Source organism: Dromiciops gliroides, chromosome 3 (assembly GCF_019393635.1).
Source record: "Dromiciops gliroides isolate mDroGli1 chromosome 3, mDroGli1.pri, whole genome shotgun sequence".
Classification (NCBI taxonomy): Eukaryota; Metazoa; Chordata; class Mammalia; order Microbiotheria; family Microbiotheriidae; genus Dromiciops; species Dromiciops gliroides.
In genome coordinates, this window is record NC_057863.1 from 346779273 (window position 1) to 346806584 (window position 27312).

At 37.9% G+C, this 27312-nt stretch overlaps 1 protein-coding gene across 1 annotated transcript in view; it reads right to left on the reverse strand.

The window, feature by feature from the left end:
* DZIP1L (DAZ interacting zinc finger protein 1 like) overlaps nt 1-26235 on the reverse strand; it is a 60099-nt gene extending 33864 nt beyond the window's left edge. Inside the window, exons 1-2 of the mRNA XM_043996897.1 lie at nt 26132-26235; nt 3272-3835 (exon numbers count right to left, since the gene is read on the reverse strand). Of these exons, the coding sequence (XP_043852832.1) occupies nt 3272-3787 (516 nt within the window). The 5' untranslated portion in view covers nt 3788-3835; nt 26132-26235. The remainder of the gene's footprint in view (nt 1-3271; nt 3836-26131) is intronic.
* Between the last annotated feature and the right edge of the window lie 1077 nt (nt 26236-27312).

Genomic DNA, 27312 nt, shown 5'->3' on the forward strand with positions numbered 1-27312 from the left:
TCCACTTTACTACCCTCTGTTTTTCGGGGTGGGGGGGGTTATGTTGTCTTCCCCCTTTAGATTATTATCTCCTTCAGGGCAGCTAGGTGGCACAGTGGATAGAGCACCGGCCCAGGATTCAGGAGGACCTGAGCTCAAATCCGGCCTCAGACACTTAACAATTACTAGCTGTGGGGCAGCTAGGTGGCGCAGTGGATAAAGCACTGGTCTTGGATTCAGGAAGACCTGAGTTCAAATCTGGCCCCAGACACTTGACACTTACTAGCTGTGTGACCCTGGGCAAGTTACTTAACCCTCACTGCCTCCCCCCCCCCGAATTAAAAAAAAAAATTACATGGGGGCGGCTAGGTGGCACAGCGGATAAAGCACCGGCCCTGGATTCAGGAGTTCCTGAGTTCAAATCCGGCCTCAGACACTTGACACTTACTAGCTGTGTGACCCTGGGCAAGTCACTTGACCCCATTGCCCCATAAAAAAAAAAACAATTACTAGCTGTGTGACCCTGGGCAAGTCACTTAGCCCCAATTGCCTCACCAGAAAAAAAATTATAATCTCCTTGAGGGCGGGGACTATCACTCTTTTCTCATATTTGTATCCCTACCACTTGTCACAGTGTCTGGCACATAGTAAGTGCTTAATAAATGTTTATTAACTACATATATAATTTTATATATGTGTGTGCTATTATATATGTGTGTATAATATACACATATATAGGTATATATGTATAGCTATGGATAGGGACTGGACCTGTGAATTCATTAGTAAAGGGAAATTTCAGATGAAGAAACTCTCTCCACAATAAGCAAATTAAAACTAAATTACAAATATCTCTATATAAGTGAAATAAAATTAGTTTATTTTAAAATTTTCTAATTGGAATACAGATTAGCACTTCTCTCATTAAGAATGGAAAAGAGGGGCAGCTGGGTGGCGCAGTGGGTGGAGCACCGGCCCTGGATTCAAGAGGACCTGAGTTCAAATCCAGCCTCAAACCCTTAACCCTTACTGGCTGTGTGACCCTGGGTAAGTCACTTAACCCCAACTGCCTCACTAAAAAAATAAATATTTTTTTTTTTTAAAGAATGGAAAAGCTCTGTGTATTTTTTACAACACGTATATAGTTAAGACAAAGCCTCCTACTTTGCATCATCCAACAATGTTTTGGGTTCTGGTATGGTATGATAGAAAGTATGCTGGATTTGGAGTCAGGTAACCTTGATTCAAATGTAAGCTCTGCTGTTTATTTTTCATGTGATCTTAATTTCTCTTATCCTCATATGTAAAATGAAGATTTTGAGTAGAGTGACCTGTGAAGTCTTTTTCCAGCTCTAAATCTATTGACATTCCTTGAGCTAAGTGGAGATTATAAAACAGGACTGGAAATCATTCCTCCAAGCTTAAACATACATACACATACACCACACACACACACAACTTATCCTATCTTTTTAATTAGCACCCTTAAAGCCACATGAGTGAAGCCAAAAAAAAAAAAACTCCATAAATAAGATGTATATAACTTCAAATACAAAACTAATTAAGAAAAAAATCTGAATTTTCTGAGAAAAGTTATCTTTTATAACCATTTATAACTGTGTATGTCTAACTTTAAACTATTAACCTTAAAACATTTGTGGACAACCAGATGCATTAAATAGTCTGTATGTCAAATGCCTGATGCCCCTCTCCCAAAGGACTGAGAGCACATTTTTGTTCTATCCTATCTTCCTTATAGAATTGATGACAAGAATGTCGTACGCATGTCAAAGACAAGAGAGCAAAATTTTGTTGGACTGTTTGACAGTTTTCACAGCATATAAAACTACACAGAATTGTGTGTTTGTGTGTATGTGTGTGTGTTAGTTCAAGGTTCTTACCATTGTTTATTGTCATACTTTGTAAAGTTGTGACAGAAACCATTTGAGTATGCCCAGTCTAGGAGCTAAATTGTGCACTGCAAACATTGACCAATGTCAAGGCAATATGATTTTTAGTGACACAGCACAGATTGACGTATCTAAAAAGTAGACTTTTACATTTGTTACTCTCCCACTCACCTCCCATCCTTCACTCTTATCTTACAGTCTGACTTCCCTCATATAGGGCTACCCTCTGGCTAATCAGTTTCCCTTCCCTACTCATGGCTCTCCTCCTTAGCTCCAAATTACTCTTTCCTCCCCCTCCCCTGTCTCAGTGTTGCTAATGTCAGCTAGAAGGTAAGCAATTTGACTCATTAATGACACCAATTACATTATTTTATTGAAATAATTTGCACTAAGGCTTGAACTGGCAATCTTAACCTTCCCAGGAGATTAGAACTTATTAATATAAATTAGTCTCTTATTATTAAAATTAGGAATAAAGTATTCTTGAGTAAGGGATTCTTAGGAAGAATCATTCTTAGCTACCCTAAATTGCTCACCCCTACTCCTTACCCCTTTTCTTTTTGTTATTACAAAATAGGTTCAAAAACTTGGCACCTTTCTTGTAAAGGGTTTCTGAATTCTAATCTAGGATTTTCTTGGAGAATCCTTTTATCCCTTGGAAATAAACACACCACACACTCTTATCATTCTTTTGCTGTATGAATTGTCATCCACTTTCAAGTGACCTGGTGTAAAAACTGGGTTTTTTCTCTAGTGTAGCCCTGGCTTTAACTCCTACACTATTACTTTGCTGTCCTCCAACAATCTAAATTAGTGCAAAATCTAGAAGGATTCTTTGAGCATGAAGAAAGGATTCTTACGTTCTTCTAGGTTTCTCTGGACTAAAATGACATTGCCAACATGCTGGTGATGAGCCTGTCCATACATAACGAGGCTGGTTCTTAGGCAATAGCGATGGTAGACACTCTTCTATCTTGATAAAAAAAAAGCTCCCTGAACTTATGTTTTGCTGGCATAGCCTTGACACAGCTTGACACAGTGGAAAAAAAAAAAAAGAATTAATTGGCTCTGGAATCAAAGAGCCTGGTTCAATTCTGCTTTTGGTACTTACCACCTATATGATTTAGAGTAAGTCACTTAACCTGCCTGGACTTCAGTTTCCTCATCTGTAAAATGAGGGGGGCTGACTAGATTGTCTTGGGGTCACTTCCAGCTCTAGATCTATGGTCCTATAATGCTAAGATCAATTCCACAACCCAGACATTTGTTATAACTCCCAAAATGAACAAACAATGTGTTTTACAGACAACACATCTGGCTGAAGGACTTTAGAAACCTAGAACTGACCTATTTCACCTTTCCACATCCTACATCCTCCTCACCTTGTGGTAGTTGTTAGCCCCAGCCTGTATCAGAAGCTGCTGCATGCTGAGCATCTTCTTCCGCCTCCGACTCTCCTCCTTTACTCCCTTCAGTTCCTCTGCCTGCTTGCCCAGTTTCTGTTCAGTCTGTTCCTGCTGCTCCAGAGTAGACTGGAGTTTTTCCTCTAAGGAGACTATATTGGCACTCAGGTAGTCCTGGGAATGCAACAAATACTCAATGATGAGCTGGGCCATCTTGAGAACTTTGAGGAGCACTGGGTCCACAGGCTGCTGGCAATAGGCACATCTCTCTGAGTCGAGATTGCAGTAAGTTACTCCGGTGATATGGTCCTGCAAGGTGCTCACATCCAGCTCCTGAGCTACCCGATCCACATCGATAGCACTTAAGCGCCTCCAATCCACACTCTCCCTCCTCGGTTGGAATTTGAAAGCTGAAGTCCCATAGGTACCTGAGAACATTCTCCTAAAGCTGACCTCATTGGCAAGATGGTCCATGGATGCTGATAGGCCTGGCATAAGGACCTGGTGATTTCTTAACAAGGGCAGCTGTAGCAGGTAGAAGAGCTGGGAGAAAGGTAAGATAATGAAGTAAAATGTAATTTCGAAATATACATGTCCTTAAAAGCACACTTTGTAAGAGAAATAGAAACAAATTAGACTCAAATCATAAAGTGAATGAATCATTATTAATGTAAAAATTGTAGAGGTTTAAGAGACTGGAAAGTTCTTTAAAACTTAAGAGAACAGGGGCAGCTAGGTGGCGCAGTAGATAGAGCACCAGCTCTGGAGTCAGGAGTACCTGAGTTCAAATCCAGCCTTAGACACTTAATACTTACTAGCTGTGTGACCCTAGGCAAGTCACTTAACCCCAATTGCCTCACTAAAAAAATAAAAAATAAAAAAACCTTAAGAGAACTAACAAAATAAAAAAGGAAAGGAACAAAAGAAGAAATAAAATGGACAGTTTTAATTACGCAAAATTGTAAAGATTTTGCATAAAATCAATGCAATTAGAAGGGAAACAACTGAGAAAAACTGCAGCAAATTTCTCTGATTTTCTGATATTATAATATATAGATAATTGATTAAGAAAAACAAATATATTTACATGTGTACATATGGGGTTTTTTGTTCAGTCGTGGGGTTTTCTTAGCAGAGATAGCAGAGTGGTTTGCCTTTTTCTTCTCCACATTATTTTATAGATGAAGAAACTGAGGCAAACAGGGTTAAGTCATTTGCTCAGGATCACACAGTACGTATCCGAGGCTTGACCTGAACTCAGGAAAATGAGTCTTCTTGACTCCAGGCCCAGTATTCTATCCACTGTGATACCTAGCTGCCCTTGTATATATTGTGCATGTGTAGATACACAACATACATACATGTATATATGCATATATATATGTCTGAATATGTGTGTGTGCTATTGCCTAACAAATCAGTGTTCAAAGGCTATGAACAGGCTGTTCTCAAAAGAAGAAAAGCAAATTATCAACAACTGTCTAAAGAAAATGCCCCAAATCACTAATGATGTTTAAATCCTAATTAAAACAATGAGAAGGTTCTACCTCACAACTTCAGGTTGGCAACATAGCAAAAATGGAAAATGTCGGTTATTATAGGAGTTAAGGGAAAACAGGCACATTAATGTACTATTGGTGAATCTATGACTTGGTTTAACCATTCTGAAAGATAGTTTGGAATCATGCCCCAAATATTACTAAATTGTGCATAACTTTTGAACCAGGGGTGCCAATTACATTTTAAAGATAAACAGCTTTGAAACACTTAAGAATTTTGATCAATGCAATGTCCAAGTATGATTCCTGAGGACCAGTGATGAAGGACCTACTAACAGAAGGTTAGGAACCAAAAGTGCAGAAAGAGACATATATTTTGGGACATGGCAAATGTGTAGACTTGTTTTGCTTGTCTATCCTTATTTCCTACAAGAGTTATGTTTTTCTTTTCTTTTTTTTAAATTTGTTAAAAGAAAGCAGGGATATAGTGATGAATAAAGAAGGAAAGGAAGAAAATCAATGGATCACTTAAATGTACAGAAGAAAACAGAAGGAAACAGGCAAAATAATAAAATGCTTTTATAATTTAAAAAAAGAAGGAAACAGACAAGCAAGACAACTTTGAAAATAATGTGTTAAGCTTATTATGTATTTTTAAAAAGTCGTTCAGAACAGTTGCAGTTTCACATGCAATCCTCTCTATTCTGCTTTGTCTCTCCCTGTCTCTCTGTCTCCGTCTCTCTTTCTGTCTCTATGTGTGTTCATTAAATCCATTACATTTTTAAAAATTTAAACAACCCCAAAAGATGCTCAACTGTATATACCCTTGACCCAGCAATACCACTATTATGTCTACACTGCAAAGAGATTTGAGAGACAGAGAGAGGGAAGGAGGAAAGGAAGGAGGGATACAGGGAAACAGAGAGATAGAGACAGTGACAGTGACAGAGTCAGAGAGACAGAGAGAAACACAGAAAAACCATCCATTTATAGCAACATTTTTTATTACATCAAAAGACTCAAAGTCAGGTGCCCATAAATTGTAGATGTTCTATTCTTAGTAGAAAGGGAACACAGACAGGGATTTGTGACAAATTGTTCCCAATAGTAGGACACTGTCATGAGTTGGGAAAGTGGCAGAATAATATGCCTTCCATGTTAGCTCTGTTTTTTTGTCAGTTAATTTGAAGGTTAAGGTCGGAATAAAGGTTAACAGGGAAGCTTTCTGTTTGTACTATGCAGAAAACCTGCCAGGAAGATGCTGGGGAAGTTACTAGGCACTCAGCAGAGTCAATAAGCAAATGTTAATGCTTGTCTTTGATAAGGTTAGCAAGCTAATTAAGGGCAATTAACCTATCTGCAGACACAACCAGCTGCATGAGTGGAGTCCCATACCAGATGTCTAATTTCGGATGTTTCAGAATCCAGGATTTAAAATTTTGTGATTTTAAACAGTCTACTTCAGAAAGCCACATTAAAACATTATAAAAAAGAATCAATAAACATTTATTAAGCATATACCATGGGCTAGGCACTGTGCTATGCACTGAGGATACAATAAAAGGCAAAAAAAACTAGTCTCTATCTTTGAGTTTATAAAATAACAGACTGAATATTGAAAAAAAATATTTGGGGAGATAGTTTTAAAATCTTTCCTCCTAAAAGTGTTTGTATATTATTTATAGAATAGAATCACTATTCAAATGGAACCCCAGAAGGCATCCTGAGCAGGTTTCCCTTCTAAAATACCTCTTGAGGCAGCTCATTCCACTTTGTGGCATCTCTAACTGTTGAGATTTTCCTCTTATTCAAACAAAATTTAACCTCTGCAATTTTTACCCATTGTTCCTAGTCTCACCTATGAGGCCTACCAGAATAAATCTTCCATAAGACAGCCTTGAAAACAATTATCGCGGCCAACTAAATCTTCTCTTCTCTATGCTAAATATACCTATCTCAATCAACTGATCTTCATAGGGCATGGTTTCCAATTTTCCCACCATGATGATGATGATTCTCCATAGGACATGCTTCAGATTTCCTAAAATGTCTCACCTGGGACTGAACCTAATACCCGCACCATGTTCTCGCACCTTGGTCGAGTCAGAGTATCACAACAGGTCTATTGCTTCTCTTATTCTGGAGACTGTGAATCTATTAATTCAATCTAAGTTCATATTACCTCTTTTGGTTGCCAGGTCACACTGTTGACTCATGTTGTGTTTGTAGTCCACTAACCTTCCCAAGCCTTTTTACATGTACCAGTTGGTATCTGGCCCCACTTTCAAGATCCTGCTTTTAGGCAATTGATTTTTTTTAACCTAAATGTAAGATTTTCACATGTGCCTCTATAAAATTTCATCTTCTTAATCCTAACCTGTTATTCCAAGTTGTCACAATCATTTTAGGACCTGCCTATAGTCCAAAATAATAGCTATCCATCTCAGGTTCACGAGAGTGGTAAATTTAATTAAGGTGTCATCTATGCCTTCTTCTAAGTCCTTAATTTTAAAAGGCTAAACAGCTTGAGACTAAGGACAGACAGATCTGTGGATACTTCACTAGAGACCTCCCTCCTGGCCAATGGAACCTTCAAGACAATTCCTCAAGATTAATCATTTAACCAATATGGAATTACCCTGGCTGTATTTTCATCTAGGCCATTTCTCTCCTTCCTTTCCACAAGTTATCATAGTCCTACATTAACCCTGTTGCTTCCCTACATGTCTGATGACCTTTTTACCTCTCCTTCTATAGCTCTTCTTCTTTGCTTCACCACAATTGGTATCTCCTAAGGCTCTCTTTGGTTGTGAGGCAATCCTATTTTCTCCATCCATTTTTCGATCAAGGATAGGATTCGCATACATGTCTAACTTCCTTTTGGTTACACTCCTCATCTGTGAAACCAGAATTATCCATAAACAATAAGCAATATTCAAAACAAGACAAATAGTAAACAATTTCTTCCTTAGAATCAAAGAAATGCTACGTGTAAGGAGAACAAGTGACTTAGTCTGGCTGAATTCTCAAACATATGAAAGGGGATACTGCATAATAAGTCTCAAAAGGTAAGCTAAAGACAAGTTAGATAAGCCTTCGAATGCCAAAGAAAAAAGGTAGGTGTTTTTCATCCTATAGGTAATAGGGAGCCACTGGAGATTTTAGAGGAGTTGAGTCACACGCTCACACCTGGCTATAAGATTATCACGCTGGCAGGAGTGTGAGGCATGGATTGGAAAGAGTAAATGGATGGCATTGGTTGAATTGCCTTCCTTGTCAATATTATCCCAATGCTACATATACATCAGCATGACAATTAATATCTGTTCTCCTGTATCTAGCCTTTCCCTCAGAGAACTAAGCCACTTTCATGGGTTTAATTATCACTTCTACAAAAATGACTTCAAAATCTCCAGTCTTGATCTCCCTTCCAAGTCCCAGTCTTAAATTTCTATCTGAGAGTTAGGCACTTGGCTATCCCGTTATCTCATTCTTAAGAATAAACTTGTCGTTTTGTCCCAAAATTAACTCCCCACCTCATCCTCTCCATTTCTATTAATAGTACCACTCTCCCAGTTATCCAAATTCAAAATTTCAAAATCACCTTTAACTCCACCATCTCCCTCATCATCCTATACCCAGTCAATAAAGCTTGTCAATTTTACCCTAAAGTGACTCTCATTTCTGTCTCTTCCTCTTTAGTAAAATTGTCACTACCCTAACATAGTCCACCATTTGCTCATGCATGATTATTATATTAGTGTCCTCTCCCTATGCAATCCAACTTGAACAATCCCACAAGATGAATTTTTCTCAAAATGTTGCTTCAATCATGCTGTCTCTCTTCTCAAAAACAGTTCCCATTTGTCTATGAAATAAAGTCCAAAGTCTTAAGTCCAATATTAAAGGCCTTCCCCAATCTGCCTCCAGCAAGGTGCTGCAGCTCTATCTTCCATTATTCACCCATACTAACTCTTCTGCTCCATCCAAATTGATTGATTCACTGCTTCCCAAGCATTTAGTGCCAACATTGTTCATCCTCTTTTCCACCAATCCATATTCCATCCAGCTATGCCAAAGCATTTCTCACTCCTTCTAGGAAGATCAGCCATCAGTGAAACCTAGTTTCTACTGCTCAAGAGAGAGAGAGCTCCCTCACCCCTACCTACCCCATTCTACCTCAAGAGAAAATCCATCCAAGGTTACCATGACTTATCTAAAATTAAATTATCTCTCATGTTCCCACTTCATACACAGCATTTAAAAAATCACTTGTGGCTTCAATTTTACATACCATGTTTAGAACAAAGTTGCAGTCTCCTATCAGCTGAGCCTCAGAAAGACTAATACAACAACAAATCAGGCTACAGAGCAACAAGACTGTTGCTAAGTATTCAGCAGAGTCCAGAAGTAACAAGACACCTGCATCCTGCCTATTGTAGAGAACCAGAGCTACCCAGAGAATTTCAAGTCATTAATTATCTATATTTTGCTCTTTGAATTTTTCTAGTGGCCACATTCAAGCTGATTGCTGGACAGAACATTCTGACTCATACAAGTTATATGATCTTGGGCAAGCAACTTTATCCTTTCTAGGACTCAGTTTTCTCATCTGTAATATGGTGCTCCACCCAACTTATTATAAAAAAGACAACACATATACATATATGCTTTTGTGTGTACATATGTGGGTATAATGCTCTTTAAATGGTAAAGCCTCCTACAAATAATTTCAGACTACACCTATGAGAGGAAGTTACGGAGGCAGATTTAGATTCAGTGCAAGGAAAAATTTCCTCATATTTAGAATTTTCCCAAAGTGGAATGGGAAGACTCAGGAGATAGGGGGTTCCTTTTCATTAGAGGCCTTCAGGAAATGCTAATATGACCACCTGTCAGGGATTCTGTAGAAAGAATTCCTGTTTGGACATAGGACTGAGTTATCCTGAGTGACACAGTGTTTGATAGTTTACAAAATGCTTTCCACACCATAGCCCAATAAGATGTCAGTTCAGTGGTATTATCCCCATTTTACAGATGAGAAAACAAGCTGACAGATTTAGTTAGCCACAGTTCCATGGCTTAGTAAATGTCAGAGGTGAGACTCAAACCCCATTATTCTAATTACAAATCTAGCAGACTTTCTAACACACAACACTATCTCTGTCATTATTTCTGGTTTTTATCATTATCATTTTTATTGCCTCCAGTAACAAGGCCACAAAACTGGCAGTTAATATAGCTAAGATTTCTATAATTTTAAAATATGTGTCTTGAAATTCTAGAATAGCTCCAATTCATCATTTGGAAAATAATAATAATAATGCAGTTGCCAAGAGAATTTAAATAGACAGTAATGATACAGTAAAACCTCACTAATTTGGCCTTTTGTGGGGGAAGGAGTTAATGAAGAGTCTGAATTAAATTTTACTTTAAAAAGAATCATAGCATCACAGAATATTAGAGCTAGCAAGGACCTTAGAGATCATCAGGTCTAAAGGTCATACAGTAAAACAAACTGAGAGGTAACAAGGCATTATGCTTTAAGAAGCAATTAGGGGGCAGCTAGGTGGTGCAGTGGATAGAGCACCGGCTCTGGAGTCAGGAATACCTGAGTTCAAATCTGGCCTCAGACACTTAACACTTACTAGCTGTGTGACCCTGGGCAAGTCACTTAACCCCAATTTCCTCACCAAAAAAAGAAGCAATTAGGGGGGCAGCTAGGCAGTGGATAGAGCATTGGCCCTGGATTCAGGAGGACCTGAGTTCAAATCTGGCCTCAGACCCTTGACACTTACTAGCTGTGTGACCCTGGGCAAGTCACTTAACCCCAATTGCCTCACCAAAAAAAAAAAGAAGAAGAAGCAATTAGGGATCACTCATAATTAACACATTATTTATATAACTGTTTTTGCTAACATTCTTTAAAGCAGATTGTTACCTTAGGTAGGTTAAATGTAATTTATGAAATATAGAGTACAATAATAATTTCCTTAGTGAACGTCTGCTCGATATATATGATCAAGCCCTGGCCTCAGGAGAAATTCTGCCTTAGTTCCAAATTAATGTAGGATTACTATAGCAGCAACAGTAAGCATTATCAGCGTCTTTTGGGGCTTTCAGGAGTCCTTGCTGTCAAAAGCATTGTAACTATGACTCCAGGAAGATGGAAGAACTGTCTAGACACTTGGTGAGTTGACATTCTTCTGGTTGTTTTTTTCAGGAAGGCTGCCTTTTCACTGTCATTTGAAGAACAGGCAGCATAAACCTTGGAAAACTCCTCAACCGGGACATATGGTTACCTTTCCAAGAAATAAACATCACCAGAAATGATACATTTATGTCCTAGTACAGAGATACACTGAAGATGCAGCACCATTATACAAGACCATATGAGACAAGAGAACATTTTCGTAACAGATACAGTTACCCAGAAGACCTGAGTTCCAAGAATTTTCCCTAGGAAGCTCCCTATCATCACAGAACTCACCTCTACTTCACCACATCTTGCCTTCTTGCTGCTTTTCTTGCAAGGACTGACAGAAGACAAAGCTAACTCTAACTGCTCCCAGTTACCTGGAAACCAAGCCACCAAGGAATAGAGAAGCCCTTCTCATTACTCAGGTTTCAGGTGCTTTATCATCACCAGGCTCTGTTATTCACATCCAAAAATAAAGAAATAATGTAGGGATAACTGAATTGTCCTGAAGCCCTCCTATCTGCTTTGGTTTTTTTAGGAAGAACTGAAATTTTAGGAAATATTTTCATCTGTTTGAGCTTCTGAATAAGAAATTTCCCAACCCAAGATCAATTATCATGAATTAGCAGGACCCAAATTAATCAGGTTTTGCTATATGCATATCCATATTGGCAGATTTCATTTGCATGGAGAAAATTACTTTCTTTGTTAGCGTGCCCATATTACCCTATGATCAAATGGCATAGTTCATATTATATTTTAAATATAATTTAGTTATTCATTGGGTTGTGATGGCCAAAGAATGTACACCAAGTGGCCAATCTAATGGTGATGAGGCACCTCAAGTTTAACAAGGAGAGCCAACGGAAAGAAAAACAAGAACCTGTTTCTGGGACTTAGAAAATTTCTAAGCGCAATCTGGTATAGTAGATAGAGAGCCATGAAGATCTGTGTTCAAGTTCTGACTCAGACACACACTGGTTGTGTGACACTGAGCAAGTCACTGAACCTCTCAGTGTTCTAGGCAACTGCTGATCTTCTTAGTAGATGACATTTTTTCCAGGAATTCCCTATAACAATGAAGTCACAGGTCTAGTCTCTAGGCTATTAATTTTCAATGTCTCTTTCTAATGGAAACCTTCAATGGAATGTTATTGGTAAGATTCAGCCTTAAGTTGATGGGTCAGTGAATTTTTTTACAATGTGATTTGTTGTTCAGTCATTTAATCATGTCAGATTTTTTTCTGACCCTATTTAGAGCCTTCTTGGCAAAGATACTAACTAGAGTGGTTTGCCATTTCCTTCTTCAGCTCATTTTATAGATGAAGAAACTGAGGCCAACAGGATTAAGTAGCTTGCCCAGGGTCACACAGCTAATAAGTATCTGAGGCTGGATTTGAACTTGGATCTTCCTGACAACAGACTTTATCCATGGTGCTGCCTAGCTACCCCCTTAAAATGCTATATTTTCTTTTATATACAATATTTTCCAAGTGAAAAAAAGGAGGTAAAAGGATGGGAAGCAGTAATACCCTTTCTTCCCTCTTTAGTTACGCATTTTCTCATAGAGAGAAAGTTATATGAGGTCCCTATGCTTTACCACAAAAATCTTGTTAGCCCAAATTGTACCTGTAATATCACACTTGGTACTACATTGTGGGTTTCTGTGGAGAAGTAAGTTGTAAATTTTAAACAATCAAATTACAAAGGAACTTTTGAAATATATCCTGTTTGTAAGTTGAAATTTACTGTAATAGATTCATTTCCTTGTTGTTTTGACTCCAGTTACAAAGGTACAGACAATTTGTGTAACCATCCTCCTCAAAGACTGTAAGAATTCACAAACTTCACAAAACTATCACATATTTTGCCTGAATATTTCTTTTCTGGATTAAATCTCACTTTTTCTCATTTTGTCTCTTGTGAACATAATTTTCATGAGATTAAGACTCACAGGTCATTAATTGATCCTCTTGGGCCTAACATTGGATTCAGAGGAAACAGCATTGAGCTGGAAGATTCAAGACCTGGATTTTGATCCCAATTCTGCTGTGGTATCCACCATAGCTAAGATGATACTGCCTTATACCACAGAAATGTTATAAAGGACATATGAAATATACAGTAAGTATTCTGAATTCTCTGTAAGTCTCCAAGTTATCCTTTTTTTTTTTTTTTTTGGTGAGGCAATTGGGGTTAAGTGAATTGCCCAGGGTCACAAAGCTAGTAAGTGTTATGTGTCTGAGGCCAGACTTGAACTCAGGCCCTCCTGACTCCAGGGCCGGTGCTCTATCCACTGTGCCACCTAGCTGCCCCTCTAAATTATCCTTTCAATAGCAGAAACTAGATCAATGTGGAAAATTTCCCCTTGAGTCCCACTATCATCTTTATGTCAAAAAAATTTGAAACCATAGAATCTTAAAGTTATAAGGAACCACACAGAATCATCATATCAATATCCAAGGGTTTGGAACCAACTCTAATGGCTAGTGAGCTGACTGCCAAATTTTCAGTGGGAGTTTTTATTCCCTGGAGGGCAAATGCTACAAATAAGAGCTTGATTTATTGTTTTGTTGATTGTCTAGATTTTTAAAAGTAATGGTAAAATGCTAATGATGTAAATAAAATTTTAAAATGTAACATGGGTACATTTTTTTCCTGGAGAGTCAGTTGTTAAACATTAACCAACACACCCCGGTTAATATTATACATTCACATAGCTTTGCAAAGCACTTGACATAGGTTCATCTAGTCCAGGCTTTCATCCAGTACAAAACTTCCTTCGATGCAATGACTGACATGTGGTCATCCACACTCTGCTTGAATTACTGTAGTGACATGTAGCTTGCTAACTCAAAGGGTAGACCATTCCATTGCTGGACTATTCTAATTCTTAGAAAGTACTTTCAGGGAAGCTCAGTGGCACAGTGGATAAAGCACCAGCCCTGGATTCAGGAGGACCTAAGTTCAAATCCAGTCTCAGACACTTGACACTAGCTGTGTGACCCTGGACAAGTCACTTAACCCTCATTGCCCCACAAAAGAAAATAAAAATTTAAGTATTTTCACTAAATAATATGAAAATCTATCTTTAAGAGGGATTCACAAAAATCAACAAAACAGCTAGTTTAAGAAACAGTTATATTTTTTAAAGAGAGAGAAAATAAAGTCAACTATAACTACAGATCAATTTATTAGTTCTTCTGTAACTGATCACTTAACCTCTGTTCGCCTCTGTTTCCTCATCTGTAAAATGGGTCTAAAAAGAACATCTATCTCCCACAGTGGTTATGAGGATAAAATGAGATATTTGTAAGGTACTTTGCATTCTTTTAAAAAGCTATATAAATGTCAGCTATTTTCCTAGTAATTATTGGGTCTAAAAGGTAGACACAGCAAGTACATTTTCTTTATTATTTGACTATTTGTTTGGTTTCTTTTTAGTGTAACGATTGGAATGACGCCACCTGCTGGATACTTACTGTAGAAGAGTTCTGCCCATGAAGCAAAGGTCTTTGAGGGCAAGACCAGGCTTCAGGAAGTGATGCGGACTAGTGGGAGGAGGAAGGAAGAGACTGGCGCTCGGTCTCGCTCTCTTTCCTCTGGACTCTGGCGGAGAAGGGAGCTAGAAATGTGCTCTCCCTTTAATAGATAGGAATCTAGGCCTTTTTCTCTCTCTTTACCAAATTCTTATTCTCCTTAATAAATGCTTAAAAGTCTAACTCTTGCTAAAGCTTATAATTTATTGGCGACCACTCATTAGATATTTTAGACAGTTTAGCTAGAATTTTAACCCTTAACAGATGGCTGACCACGAAGAGGAAAGCTAACCCTCAGTCTTCTTCTGATCTTCTGGTTGGGTAAGAAATTTCCCCTCCCCCTCCCTTTAACTGCTAAGTACTGGCGCACTGGCTGTGTTTTCCCTTTAAATTTTTTCAAATGGACCTTTTAAACTCCCTAATTATCCTATTTTTGATTTTAGTCTGTTTCACCAGACAAATGGGAGATAAGATCATGTTAATGCTTTGTTTTTGTGGATTTTCTATTTTTCTTTTTATTTTTGTTAAAAGAGCCAGCAACTTACTCACACAAGGAAATATCTCTCCCTCTCCCAACCATGCTTTTTCAGAGAAACCTGAAGAGATTCCCGCAGCTTTTCCCAGTTCTAACAGTAATTGTTGCTTTAATTTTGCATGCCTGGAGGCAATGACCCACCCTCTAGAAGCTTTTAATCCCCTAGCACCTGGAGGCAAAGTGGGGGAAGAGGAATCCAGGCCTGAGTTCAAAATCAAGTCTGATTCAAATTGCTCTGGTCCCTCCCCTCCTCTCCAGACCCCACCCTCTACTCCTCCTATGGCCAAGCCCATAGCTTCCCCTGCCTGGGAAGTCCAGAGATCTGATGCGCATGCTCAACTTTCTCTAACTACATTTGCAGCTTCAGGCTCAGCCCTTCCCCAGCCTGGCTGTGCTTCTGAGACAACCTTAGAAAACCCTTTAAATTCCAGATATGCTCGTTTTGTTGATAATTTTGCTAACCTGCTTTTGTCTTTCATTAGTAATCTTATAAAGCATTTGTATGGTGAAAAGACTGACAGACAATATAGAGGGGTTAAAGAAGAAAAATTTAAGCTGTATAAGAATGACAATCATCAACATAGTTCAAGACTCTGCTTCTTTTGCCATGGAAGGGTATATATTGTACAGAAATGTAACAGTAAGGGGCAAGGTATTGATATGAGTGTTGGGGATTTTAGATATCAGAATCAAAAGTGTTCTGAATTCACTCAGAGTAATAGTATCAGTTCAGAGGTTACATAGGATTTCTATGCTATTATATATACATTTTGAAATTAATGGTATGGGTTTATTTTCATAGAGATTTTCATGCTTTTGAGATTGTGAATTATACTTAGTTTCTAAAACAAGGAGAATATTTGTAAAGCTTTTTATAGTCATATGATCAAGTTTATATTTTATAATACTCTTATTAATATTAAGTTCATATTCATTTAGATTTCCCTAGTTTGAATTTCATTGTCTTTTATTGTTCCGTGTGTATTTTTTCTATTTATTCATCTCTCTAATTTTGAAACATTGCAAGATGGTTTTGATTTCATAATACAATGTTAATTCTAGGAGTATTGTGCTCCCATATTCTGAGTTGTTTGTTTTTGTTATTTTTTCTCAACTGATTATTTGATCAAACTCTTTAAAGCATTTCCCTAGCAAATTGTTTGCCATGGCAAGTGTAAATTGATTCTAGAAGTATTATTTTTGATAAGCATATTCCAAAAAAAAAAAAAAGAGGGGAACATTTGTAAAAGTTGTCTTTGAGATTGTGTTGTGCTTTAACTTTTATTTAAATATGTTCAGATTTTTCAAAAAAGTAATTGTATACTAAGTAAAAAAAAAAAGGGTATTATTTGAAATTGTTGCATAATTATATATTATATTTTGAGTCAAGATGTATTCACATTTTTTGCAATCATTTATTATCCTCAATTTTAAATCCATATGAGACTTGGATTATGGGAACTTATCATTTAAGACATTAATTGCCTTTATTCTGAGTTATCAGATGCCAGTTGGCCAAGATGCCATCCAATCACAAGAGGAATACATGCAAGAGCAGACACTGAACTGTCACATGAGGGGAGACATGCATGAAGTCAAGGTATGGCCAAGGGAACGGCTTTTGACAAATGTTGAGGTTGGATTCTCTTGGTTTAATATTTTATTTTATTTTTCCCCACAATATCGTACAGATGGCTGGAAGTATTGATCCCACCCATCTCACTTCTACACCTGGCTTCTATGCTCCCTCCTATATGCCTGATGCCATGGACCATCTCAATCCCATGCATCTGATTAAGTCTGACTCAGTTTCCTCCAATATGTTCGGTGGCATGGACGTATATTCCATCCACCTATTTTAAGCCTGGCATACTGTATGGGCAGTACATATTGCTCAAGTGTGGGAATGCTCATATCCCATCATTTCTCTGTTCTTTTATGGTAACCCCCATAATTATCTCAGGTGTCATGATAAATAACAGTGTTGAATTTGGCCTTGACATCTGTTACTAATTATATTAGATTTTAAAATTTCTCATAATGGCATGAGGATAATTAGGCAGATGATGCAAAAAGTGATGAAACAGATAAAAATTATTTTTAATAATTAATATTGCAGCAATTGTCTTCTCAATTACCCTCCATAAGGGGGGGACTATAGTAATATTATAATTTTAAAGAATGTTTCAATTTTTGTTTTATTATATGTTTCATGTGTAACAACTAAGATTCTGTATTCCCTTAGACATGTTTTTGAGAACTTTCATTGTTTGATTTTATTATTGACAAAGCTATTTTAAAGTTGTGTTAAGCTCAATTTTGTAGGAAATTTCCTGGCTGATTACCAGCATCCACACATCAACCCCTGAAAAGACTTCCATTCTACGACTACACCTAGAGGACATCTGAGAAAAGACTTTCAGAGACTTTAAATGAACAGTTTTGTTTTGTTGTTGTTTTTTTTTTCTCTTTTCTCTTTCTGTTATAATATACACCATCTGTAACGTGTATTCTCTGCAGAGGCCCTCCCTTTGCAAGACTAATGTCAAAGCGTCGGTTCATGAGGACAAAAAAAAAAAATCGCCCCTCTGGACAAAACTTTCCTCTCTTCCTTTTCTATATTGTTGTTCACATATTATTAGTTAGCAATAGTTATTATATTGTTTTTACTGTTCCGTCAAGGAAACATTTTGTTTCTTGAGGAACAACAGGGGGGACTGTAACGATTGGAATGACGCCACCTGCTGGATACTTACTGTAGAAGAGTTCTGCCCATGAAGCAAAGGTCTTTGAGGGCAAGACCAGGCTTCAGGAAGTGATGCGGACTAGTGGGAGGAGGAAGGAAGAGACTGGCGCTCGGTCTCGCTCTCTTTCCTCTGGACTCTGGCGGAGAAGGGAGCTAGAAATGTGCTCTCCCTTTAATAGATAGGAATCTAGGCCTTTTTCTCTCTCTTTACCAAATTCTTATTCTCCTTAATAAATGCTTAAAAGTCTAACTCTTGCTAAAGCTTATAATTTATTGGCGACCACTCATTAGATATTTTAGACAGTTTAGCTAGAATTTTAACCCTTAACATTAGCCAAAACATATTATATAATATACTAAGTGTTTTATGTATGATCTTATTCCTAACTTACCATATTTTTATTTAATGATTTGTTTTGTTAATGTTTATATTTTTAATTATTGGTTTTTGTTGTTTATTTGTGATGATTTGTTTCAGTTGGTGGTGGGGTTTTTTTGTTTTTTTTTTAGTTTAATGAAAAAACAGTTGCTAAACAGTTGTATGATTGAATCCAACTGTTGTTTCTTAACATACATATAAACAACACAAATATTCCTTTTGTTTCTTTTTTCAAGTTATGTGAGAGGATAATTCAAAAAGGCCAAGCCTGTTGCCCTATCTGTTGTGCAAAATGTCAAGCTTATTTGAATGCTCAGCAGATAAACTTCTGGGCACCTACCCCAGGGGAGAAGCAAGCCCATAGAGAAAAACCGCCTTCCTCAGGTTATTAGCTCTAATTGTTGAGGCAACCAAGGAAGCAACAATACAGAGTTTACAAACAGTGCTGTGTACACATAGAACCAGAGCTTTAAACCGTTTTTTAAACCAGAGCTTTAAAAAATGAGTGTGGAAGTGGAAAAGGGGGAGGGGGTGGGACAGAGCAAATTTTACTTAAAATAATAATTAATTTGGGAGATTTCTAACAACTTTAAATTTAAGTTTAAATAACAATCATGACATTTAATATTACTTCTTTCTTATTAGTGCTGTACTCTTGGGGCTTAGGAAATCTCTCAGGATCAGAAACGTGCTGAGAGACAGTTGAGTAGATTGAGATAGAGAAATTTCCCTCATTGGCTTCCCAATTCTAACAGCTTTCAGTAAATAATTTTTTAAAGGACAGTATCTATGGAAATTTTTGGCCTGAAGTGAGGCTTGGGGGAGGAGAAGAGAAAGGGAAGAAGAGAGAAAATATAACCATCCAAAACATGGAGGAAAAAAGCTTCTACTCACAAAGGAAAATTCTTTAAAGTTACTTCAATTCAACAACAATTTATCACGTGTAAGGTATTATAATGAGTGTTGAGGACACAAACAATTACACCATTTCCCTCCTCTCAAAATGCAAAAACAGTTTCCAAGGTTGAAGCTTGTATTCACAGCTGAAATAAATGTCTAAGAAATATTTCTATGTGGATTTCCACTGGCATATTTAAAACCAAACTCATCTTTCCTCTTTAAACTTGCCCCTCTTCCCAACATCTCTATTTGTGTGGGTGGCATCACCATCCTGCATTTCAGTGTGATATGACATTTCAGAATCACCTTTGATTCTTCCATCCTCCTTGCCTCTCCCCTGCCCACATCCAGTTACAAAGTCCTGTGTCTTCTACCTAGACTACAAGCACAGACACACAGACACACACAGACACACACACACCACCACCACCACCACCACCACCACCACCATTAGAATATAAGTTTCTTGAGGACAGGGACTGTTGCATTTTTTTTCTTGTATTTCAGAATCCAGAATAGTGTTATGTACATACTAGGTATTAAATAAAAGTTTACTAGCATAATTGGGGAGGAGAAGGTGAACAGTGAGAAGTTTTGTCACTAAACTCAACCCTTTCTCCCCTCCTCAAAACAGGAAATATGCCAAATCATATAATAAAAACATAACAAGAAGAGAAAGGGAATAAGGAACCACAAAGTTAATTCTTATATAGAAACAAGCAACCAGAATGTCATGCTACTAGCCTGGCACTCTTGATAATAATTGTTAAGTGCTTAGCACAGTGCCTGGCACATAGGAAGCACTACATAAATTCTAGATATTAGTAGGAGTAGTACTTTCCAGGTAGAACCCAAAGGAATGGCCCCATGGCCTAAGTTCTTCCTGTTTACAATAATGTCATACTTCAGCTTTCCAAGACCCTATGGCACCCTAACCAGACTCCTTCCCTATTACCTTAATGATCTAAACCCTTTGAATTCTACCAGAACATGGTTTTTGGTACAAATTCAGATGTAGCAACTACAGAAGTAGATGAGACCTAGATATACTGGGCTTCTTACAAAATTATACAGTGTGGTTCATCAGGAAATGGGCTTCCAGAATGAAGGTCAAGTGAAAGATTGAGAATAGGTCTGGTTAAGAAGGCATCTTTGTGTCTACTTCCAGCAGAAACTCAGCTAGTCACTCTTACCTCAATATAAAGTAGGGCCACAGAATTTATCCAACATTAGTAATCTGAAGAGAATCTGTAGTCACTTTCTTCATGACCCCATTTGGAGTTTTCTTGGCAAAGACAATGGAATGGTTTGCCATTTCCTTCTCCAGTTCATTTTACAGATGAGGAAACTGAGGCAAACAAGGTTAAGCAACTTGCCCAATGTCAAAGAGCTAGTAAGTGTCTAAGGTTGGATTTGAACTCAGGTCTTCCTGACTCCAGGCCCAGTTCTCTATTTACTTGTGCCCCCTAGCTGTCCCAGAATAAGTAGCTAAAAATGGGGGAGGGGCTCAAATGTTCGAGACCTATTTCCACACTTTCTAGCTCAGAAGGAAAAGGGCATTCATTATGAAGGTGGATAACAGGAAGGGCACCATAGAAAAACCAGCAGAGTTTGACAAAAACTAACCAATGAGGGAAAATGAGCAAACAATATGAAAAAGGAAGTCAATAAAATGAATGAGCACTTCAGAGCAAAAGAAGTCAAGTTGAGAATCTTTGAGGAAGGATAAAATACTGTAATAAATTATGTTAAATTATATGAAACATCTCATAAGAACCTCCAGAATATAGTTCAAGAGTAATAGAATAACTAAAAGAAAAATAAGGATGAAAATTAGGGCAGAAATTAAGTTTAAAATTTGATCTTTCAAGAAAGAAACCAATAAGACAAATACAAGAATAGAAAAATTAGTACCAACAAAAGAGAAACTTCCTAAAACAAATTATGAAAAAAACAGAATTGCGGGATAGCTAGGTGGCACAGTGGATAGAGCACCAGCCCTGAAGTCAGGAGTACCTGAGTTCAAATCTGGCCTCAGACACTTGACACTAGCTGTGTGACCCTGGGCAAGTCATTTAACCCCAATTGCCTCACACCCCCCCCAAAAAACAGACATGAATACAAAAATATAGAAGCAGAACATTAATTTAAGAAAATCGACAGATACCAAGATAGGAAGAGTACGTGAGGTCTCTACAAAGCAATGATTCTGAATTTAAAGAAAGGATGAGAAGAAGTAACCTTCCAGAAAAACATGATGAAAAACAAACCCTGAAAAACACTTCAGGAAATCATCCAGGAACATTTCCCTGAAGTTTTGAAGGCAAAGGACAAATAATAGGTCAAAAGAATTCACAAAACACCAAAAGAAATAAACTCCAAGGTTAAATAATCAAGAAATGTCATAATCAAACTCCAAAATTCCAACATACAGAGAATATCAAAGGCAGCCAAGAGAAAGAGTGGGTTTTTATTTTTATTTTTTTGTATGCTAGGGAAAAAATTAGAATCATATTGAATTCCTCATCATTTGCAAAAAAAAAAAAAAGAAAGAAAGAAAAAAACCCTATGATAGTCTAAAAAGAAAGAGATTGATTTGCAAACAATAACAGCAATAAAGCCAGCAAAGTTGAGCTCAATTATAAATGAAAAAAAAAGATAAATTTTCAGCAAAGGGGAAGAATTCAAGTCATTCCTTCAAAATAATCAAGAAGTGAGGAGATCATTTGACATGCAAACTCATCAAACAAACAAAAAAAAACCATGAGAGGTAAAAAGGTTAGACTGGGGGGGGGGGGGAAGGCAGGGAACTAAACAATAAAACAAGTACTTTTACCATATAGGGCTAACCAAACTATGATACAATATCTTCTGACATTTTCCCCTTGCTTCCCTCCATAGTTTGGCTAGATTTTTTACTAAAAGGTAATTAATTTTTTTTTTAGTGAGGCAATTGGGGTTAAGTGACTTGCCCAGGGTCACACAGCTAGTAAGTGTTAAGTGTCTGAGGCCGGATTTGAACTCAGGTTCTCCTGAATCCAGGGCCGGTGCTCTATCCACTGCACCACCTAGCTGCCCCTCTAATTTTTTTTTTTTTAAAGAAAAGAAAAGAAAGGGTTACAAATATGAAATTAGATTTTTCAGGAAATGGGACAAGACTCAATAAGTGCCTATCTTGATACTGTATCCAGCTTTCTGGATACATTGGTTTCACTTCCAAGTGGTCCCCTAAGTACATAAAAAGGTCCATCTGCATGGGGTGATCACCCTTAAGACTTGATGGATGCCCCATGACCACATAAGTCACCACACCCTGCAGACCAGACATTTCCATATGGAGACAGGAAAGGCCAAGTCCATCAAAATTAAGTGCTATTGAAACCTTGTTGAATATCTCTATCTTGTCAGGCTCTCTCTGAATGGCTCCCTGCTTTATGTAGTTTCTTTCTGGGCAAGTAGAAAGACATTGGTGGGGGAGGGAGAAGTGAGAAGGAAGGGAGAAGAAAGGAAAGGAAATCCTTTCTACTAACTGTTGAATGATCTATACATTTCATCCCAAGAATAAACCTGAACTACCGAGGTACTTGCTAGTCCAACACTAACACAAGGCTAGGGAAATAATTTTTTTAATTTATTTTTTTAAAACACAAGGCTAGTGCTGTGTTGTGTTTCTTTTAGATAGATAGATAGATGAGAGAGAGAGAGAGAGAGAGGGAGAGAGAGAGAGAGATCTATTTCACATTAAGGAACATCTAGAGAAAAAAAGGCATCAATGGGTAAAACATTAGAAGGGGGCATTTCTAGTACTAATCTAAGAATTTTCCAAAAACTGAAATTAAATGAAACCCATTAACTATTCTTGTAGCTGCTGTAGATCTAAAGAAGGGGGAGGGGGTATCAAAAAATCAGGAAGAGAAAAGGCCAAGGAATTGAAAGAATGTTTCTGAGGTTAGGAAATATTAATAAAAATTGTGAGAGGATGAAAGAGAGGAACACCTCTTGGAAAAGAGAAACTACAAATGAATGTCATTTAAAGTAAAAGAATAGATAGAGAAGGTGAAAATGGGAGTTGGCAGGGCTAGGAAAAATAAGGATTTTTTTTGAAGGAAATAATAGTAATAAAAATATTCTTTGGGTTTTTTTGTTTGGTTGGTTTTTTGCAGGGCAATGAAGGCTAAGTGACTTGCCTGGGGTCACACAGCTAGTGCCTGTTGTCAGAGGCTAAAATTCTAGCTATACTATCTAAAATCTAATGAGTGGTCACCAGTAAATTATAAGCTTTATTTAAGTGTTTAAGTATTTATTAAAGATCATTAGGATCAGAGAGAAAGGTAAAAAATCTAACTATTTCTAAGAAACCCCATCATCCAACCCACCATGGTGAGGTCAGGAACCAAAAGAGAAAAAAAAAAAAAGCCCTCTGCCAGCATCCACTTCCTACTTCGTGTCCTCCTCCCAGAAATGGGAAGCTCCTCAAGTTGACTGGCTTATAGCCTTGATATACAGTACCCACGAGCAAACTCACTTCCTGACACCAAGGACCTTGACCACATGGTGTGCCCTCAGACACCTTCTCCTCATGGTGGAGCTTTCCTACAGTAGCTCTCCATCAGGTGTCGTCATTCCAATAGTTACACTTGTCTGAGGCTGGATTTGAACTCAGGTCCTCCTGAATCCAAAGCCCATACTTTATCCACTGTGCCACCTAGCTGCCCCTAAAAATATTCTTTGAAGAGGAAGACAGTAGAACAAATTACCCTGGCTGATATATCCCAATTCTATGGAACTCATCAATTTTTCTCCTATTCAGGGGAAAGGTCAAGAATTATCTCTCTAGGGGCAGCTGGTGGCGCAGTGGATAGAGCACCGGCCCTGGAGTCAGGAGTACCTGAGTTCAAATCCGGCCTCAGACACTTAACACTTACTAGCTGTGTGACCCTGGGCAAGTGACTTAACCCCGTAAAAAAAAAAAAAAAAAAGAGAGAGAGAGAGAGAAAAGAGGAAAAAAAATAATTCTCTCTCTGTTCTATGGAGATTTTCAATATTTGCATCATGACTGGTCCTAATCAATTTGCATATTTATATATTAATGTTAATAGTTATATTAATTTGAATATATAATCAATTTGCCTATTTATATGTTAATTTTTAATCACTAAACTGAATAGTCTCTGACCCTATGGTACTGCTCCTAGACCAAAAAGATTTTCAAAAGGTGGGGTGTAGGGGCAGCTAGGTGTCACAGTGGATAGAGCACTGGCCCTGGAGTCAAGAGGACCTGAGTTCAAATCCGGCCTCAGACACTTAACACTTACTAGCTGTGTGACCCTGGGCAAGTCACTTAACCCCAATTGCCTGGCCAAAAAAAAAAAAAAAAAGGTGGGGTGTACAGACAGAGAGGTGGGGAAAAGCCCAAATGTACAAAAATATTTATAGCTGCTCTTTTTATAGTAAAAAAAAAAAAAACTGGGAACTAAGGGAATGTGCACCTATTGGGGAGTATAAACAAATTATGCTAAATGAATAAAATGGAACATTATTTCATGATGAAATGGGCAATTCGGAAGAAACTAAGAAGACTTCTAAGATGTGATGAAGAGTGAAGTAAATACAATTAGGAGAATAACTTCTACAATGACAACATTAAAAAGAAAAACAGCTTTAAAAAAATAGAACTCTGCTTAATGCAATGATAAGCCATGATTCCGGAGGACCAAAAATAAAGCTTGTTACCCATCTCCTGGCAGAGACTTAATGGACTCAAAAGGCAGAATAAGACATACATGGAAGATGTGGCCAATGTGGGAACTGGTTTTGATTGATTATGCATATTTATTATGATGATGAGGGAAGTGGAAGGGAGAGAAAATAAATGCCTGTTAATTAGAAAAAATAATAAAATAAATTTTTTTAAAAATTATTGTTGAACAGACAAGTTAAAATTTGCTAAGATATAAGGAATAGTGAGTAAAGTGCAAAGAAAAGGTCTAGGAAACATGCTGTAATTAATTTGGTGAAACTTCATTTTCATCTAAAATAAGCATACAAACCCCTAAAAACATTAACCAAAATATAAAAACATTAACCAAAATATAAAAACAAAAACCATCTTTGCTTTTTTCAAATGCAGTCATCTCAAAATACTATCTTTCCTGGGGCGGCTAGGTGGCGCAGTGGATAGAGCACCGGCCCTGGAGTCAGGAGGACCTGAGTTCAAATCCGGCCTCAGTCACTTAACACTTACTAGCTGTGTGACCCTGGGCAAGTCACTTAACCCCAATTGCCTCACAAAAAAAAAAAAATACTATCTTTCCTTGAGGAGGCCAGGCAGGAGACTAACACAGAGTTCCTGGCCCCAGCATGGTTGAACCCCCGGGATCTGAGTGAAGACACTCGAATTAATGTATGAATAGCCCAGAGAAAAAAGAAAGGCAAGAATAACTGAAAAGTGAAGAAATGCCTAAACTTTAAGGGACACAAATCATACCAGCTGCAGTGTCAGGGCAGTGAAATATGAGACTTATGGGGCCTGTGCAGATTGCTTAGATATGCAGGGCATTGCATAGCTGCTAATATTTAACCAAATGAAGTCAATGTAAAACAATCCTGCTCTAACTTTGGGGATATTAACAAACCTCTCCCTTCTCCGAAGTTTGTCCACATTCTCCAGAAGAATTTTGGGAGTTTCACAGTCCTCAAAAACATAAAAAGGATGATCCACTTATGACCCGTGTAAATCCCACCTCCGACCCCTCTCCTCAATAAAAGAAAGTGGAAAAAAACAAAAACAAATAGAAGAATCAGAATGACGTACAGAGTGTCTCCTGCAGTCTCCAGGCTTTCGTTTTCAGATTCTTACATACTTGGACCAAATCTCTTGTAGCTAAGGAAAATCTCCCACCCCCATCTTCAACCCCATTCCATTTTCCTGGAAAATTCAGAACTCCTTTGCACTGGGAAGTTGCTATCCAAACAAAATGAGAAGCTCCCCAGGCTCTCCCTGACAGATGGAATTCAGAACATGGAAAACATTGTCCCCTACCTTCAGTCCTCTCCCATGAAAAACAAAACAGCTACAAAACCTCCTTTGGAGTTGTGGTAAAAGGCACCCTGGGGAAAAGGCAGTTTGCTCATGCAAGGCTTGCCTCCGGGGTGAGGAAAGTGGCCGTTAGACTCACACAGATGAGACAAACCTCATCCTCCCTCCCACCAAAGTGGGAGGGAACTGACCAAGACTCAGCATTAAGACTAGCTATTTTTAAGTTTGTTTCTATTTGGGGGAAAAAAATCTGTAGTTTTCCTAGCTAAGAAAAATACTAGGAATTCTTCATTTACAGGATTCAAATGTGTCCATTTACAATGAAACATAATTTATGGGTAATAATTATCTATAAGAAGGAAGTAAAATGCGATGGCCCCTACCCTCAGAAGCAGTTTCACCGATCTTCCAGAGTACCTAAAATTTCACTGAAATAATTCACTCCTTTCAACTAAAACAGAAACTTCTTTTTTCCTTTTTCCTGGGAATTTTTTTCTCTTGAGGGTCACTGAATCACAGGGGGGAAAGAATCAAGGAACACAAACACACACACACACACACACACACACACACACAAAATCAATAGGGTGTTGTTTAAAGAGTATGGGAAGTTGGGATGATGTACTTTTTTTCTTCATCCATGTATCCCCATCACTCAGTATGGTGCCTTGCACATAGTTGGTGCTTAATAACTATTTGTTGAATTTTAAAGAGTGAATATTTAATTCTTTTTAGCTAAGAACAGGAAACATGAAATTTTATTCAGTGAATGCACCAAGAAAAATGATATACTTTAATAACTAGTTCTGGGGTGGGGAAGGGAGGAGAAATCTAGGGCAAAAAGAGTAAGACAGAGGCAGATAGGTTTGCCACACAAGGAAAAGCAGAAGAAAGGAGATAGCAAGGCCAATAGAGGCAGAGACACCCAGGTAAGAAAAGGAAGCAGGAGCAGGACCTAGTGGAAAGAGGGAAGGGGAAACTAAGGGAGAGGGAAAGGCACCCCCACCTATCACCCACTCAGCTCTATGGTACAACAATTCTACCTTTCCCAGAGATACCACTGATGCTACTTCTCAGCACGACAGCTATGTTGTATTTTCTCCACTCCTTTTCCTCCTTCCTTGAGGAAAGGCTATAGGGAGGCTATGTGAACAGAACCATTTCTTTCCTAAAAGCCCTAGGTT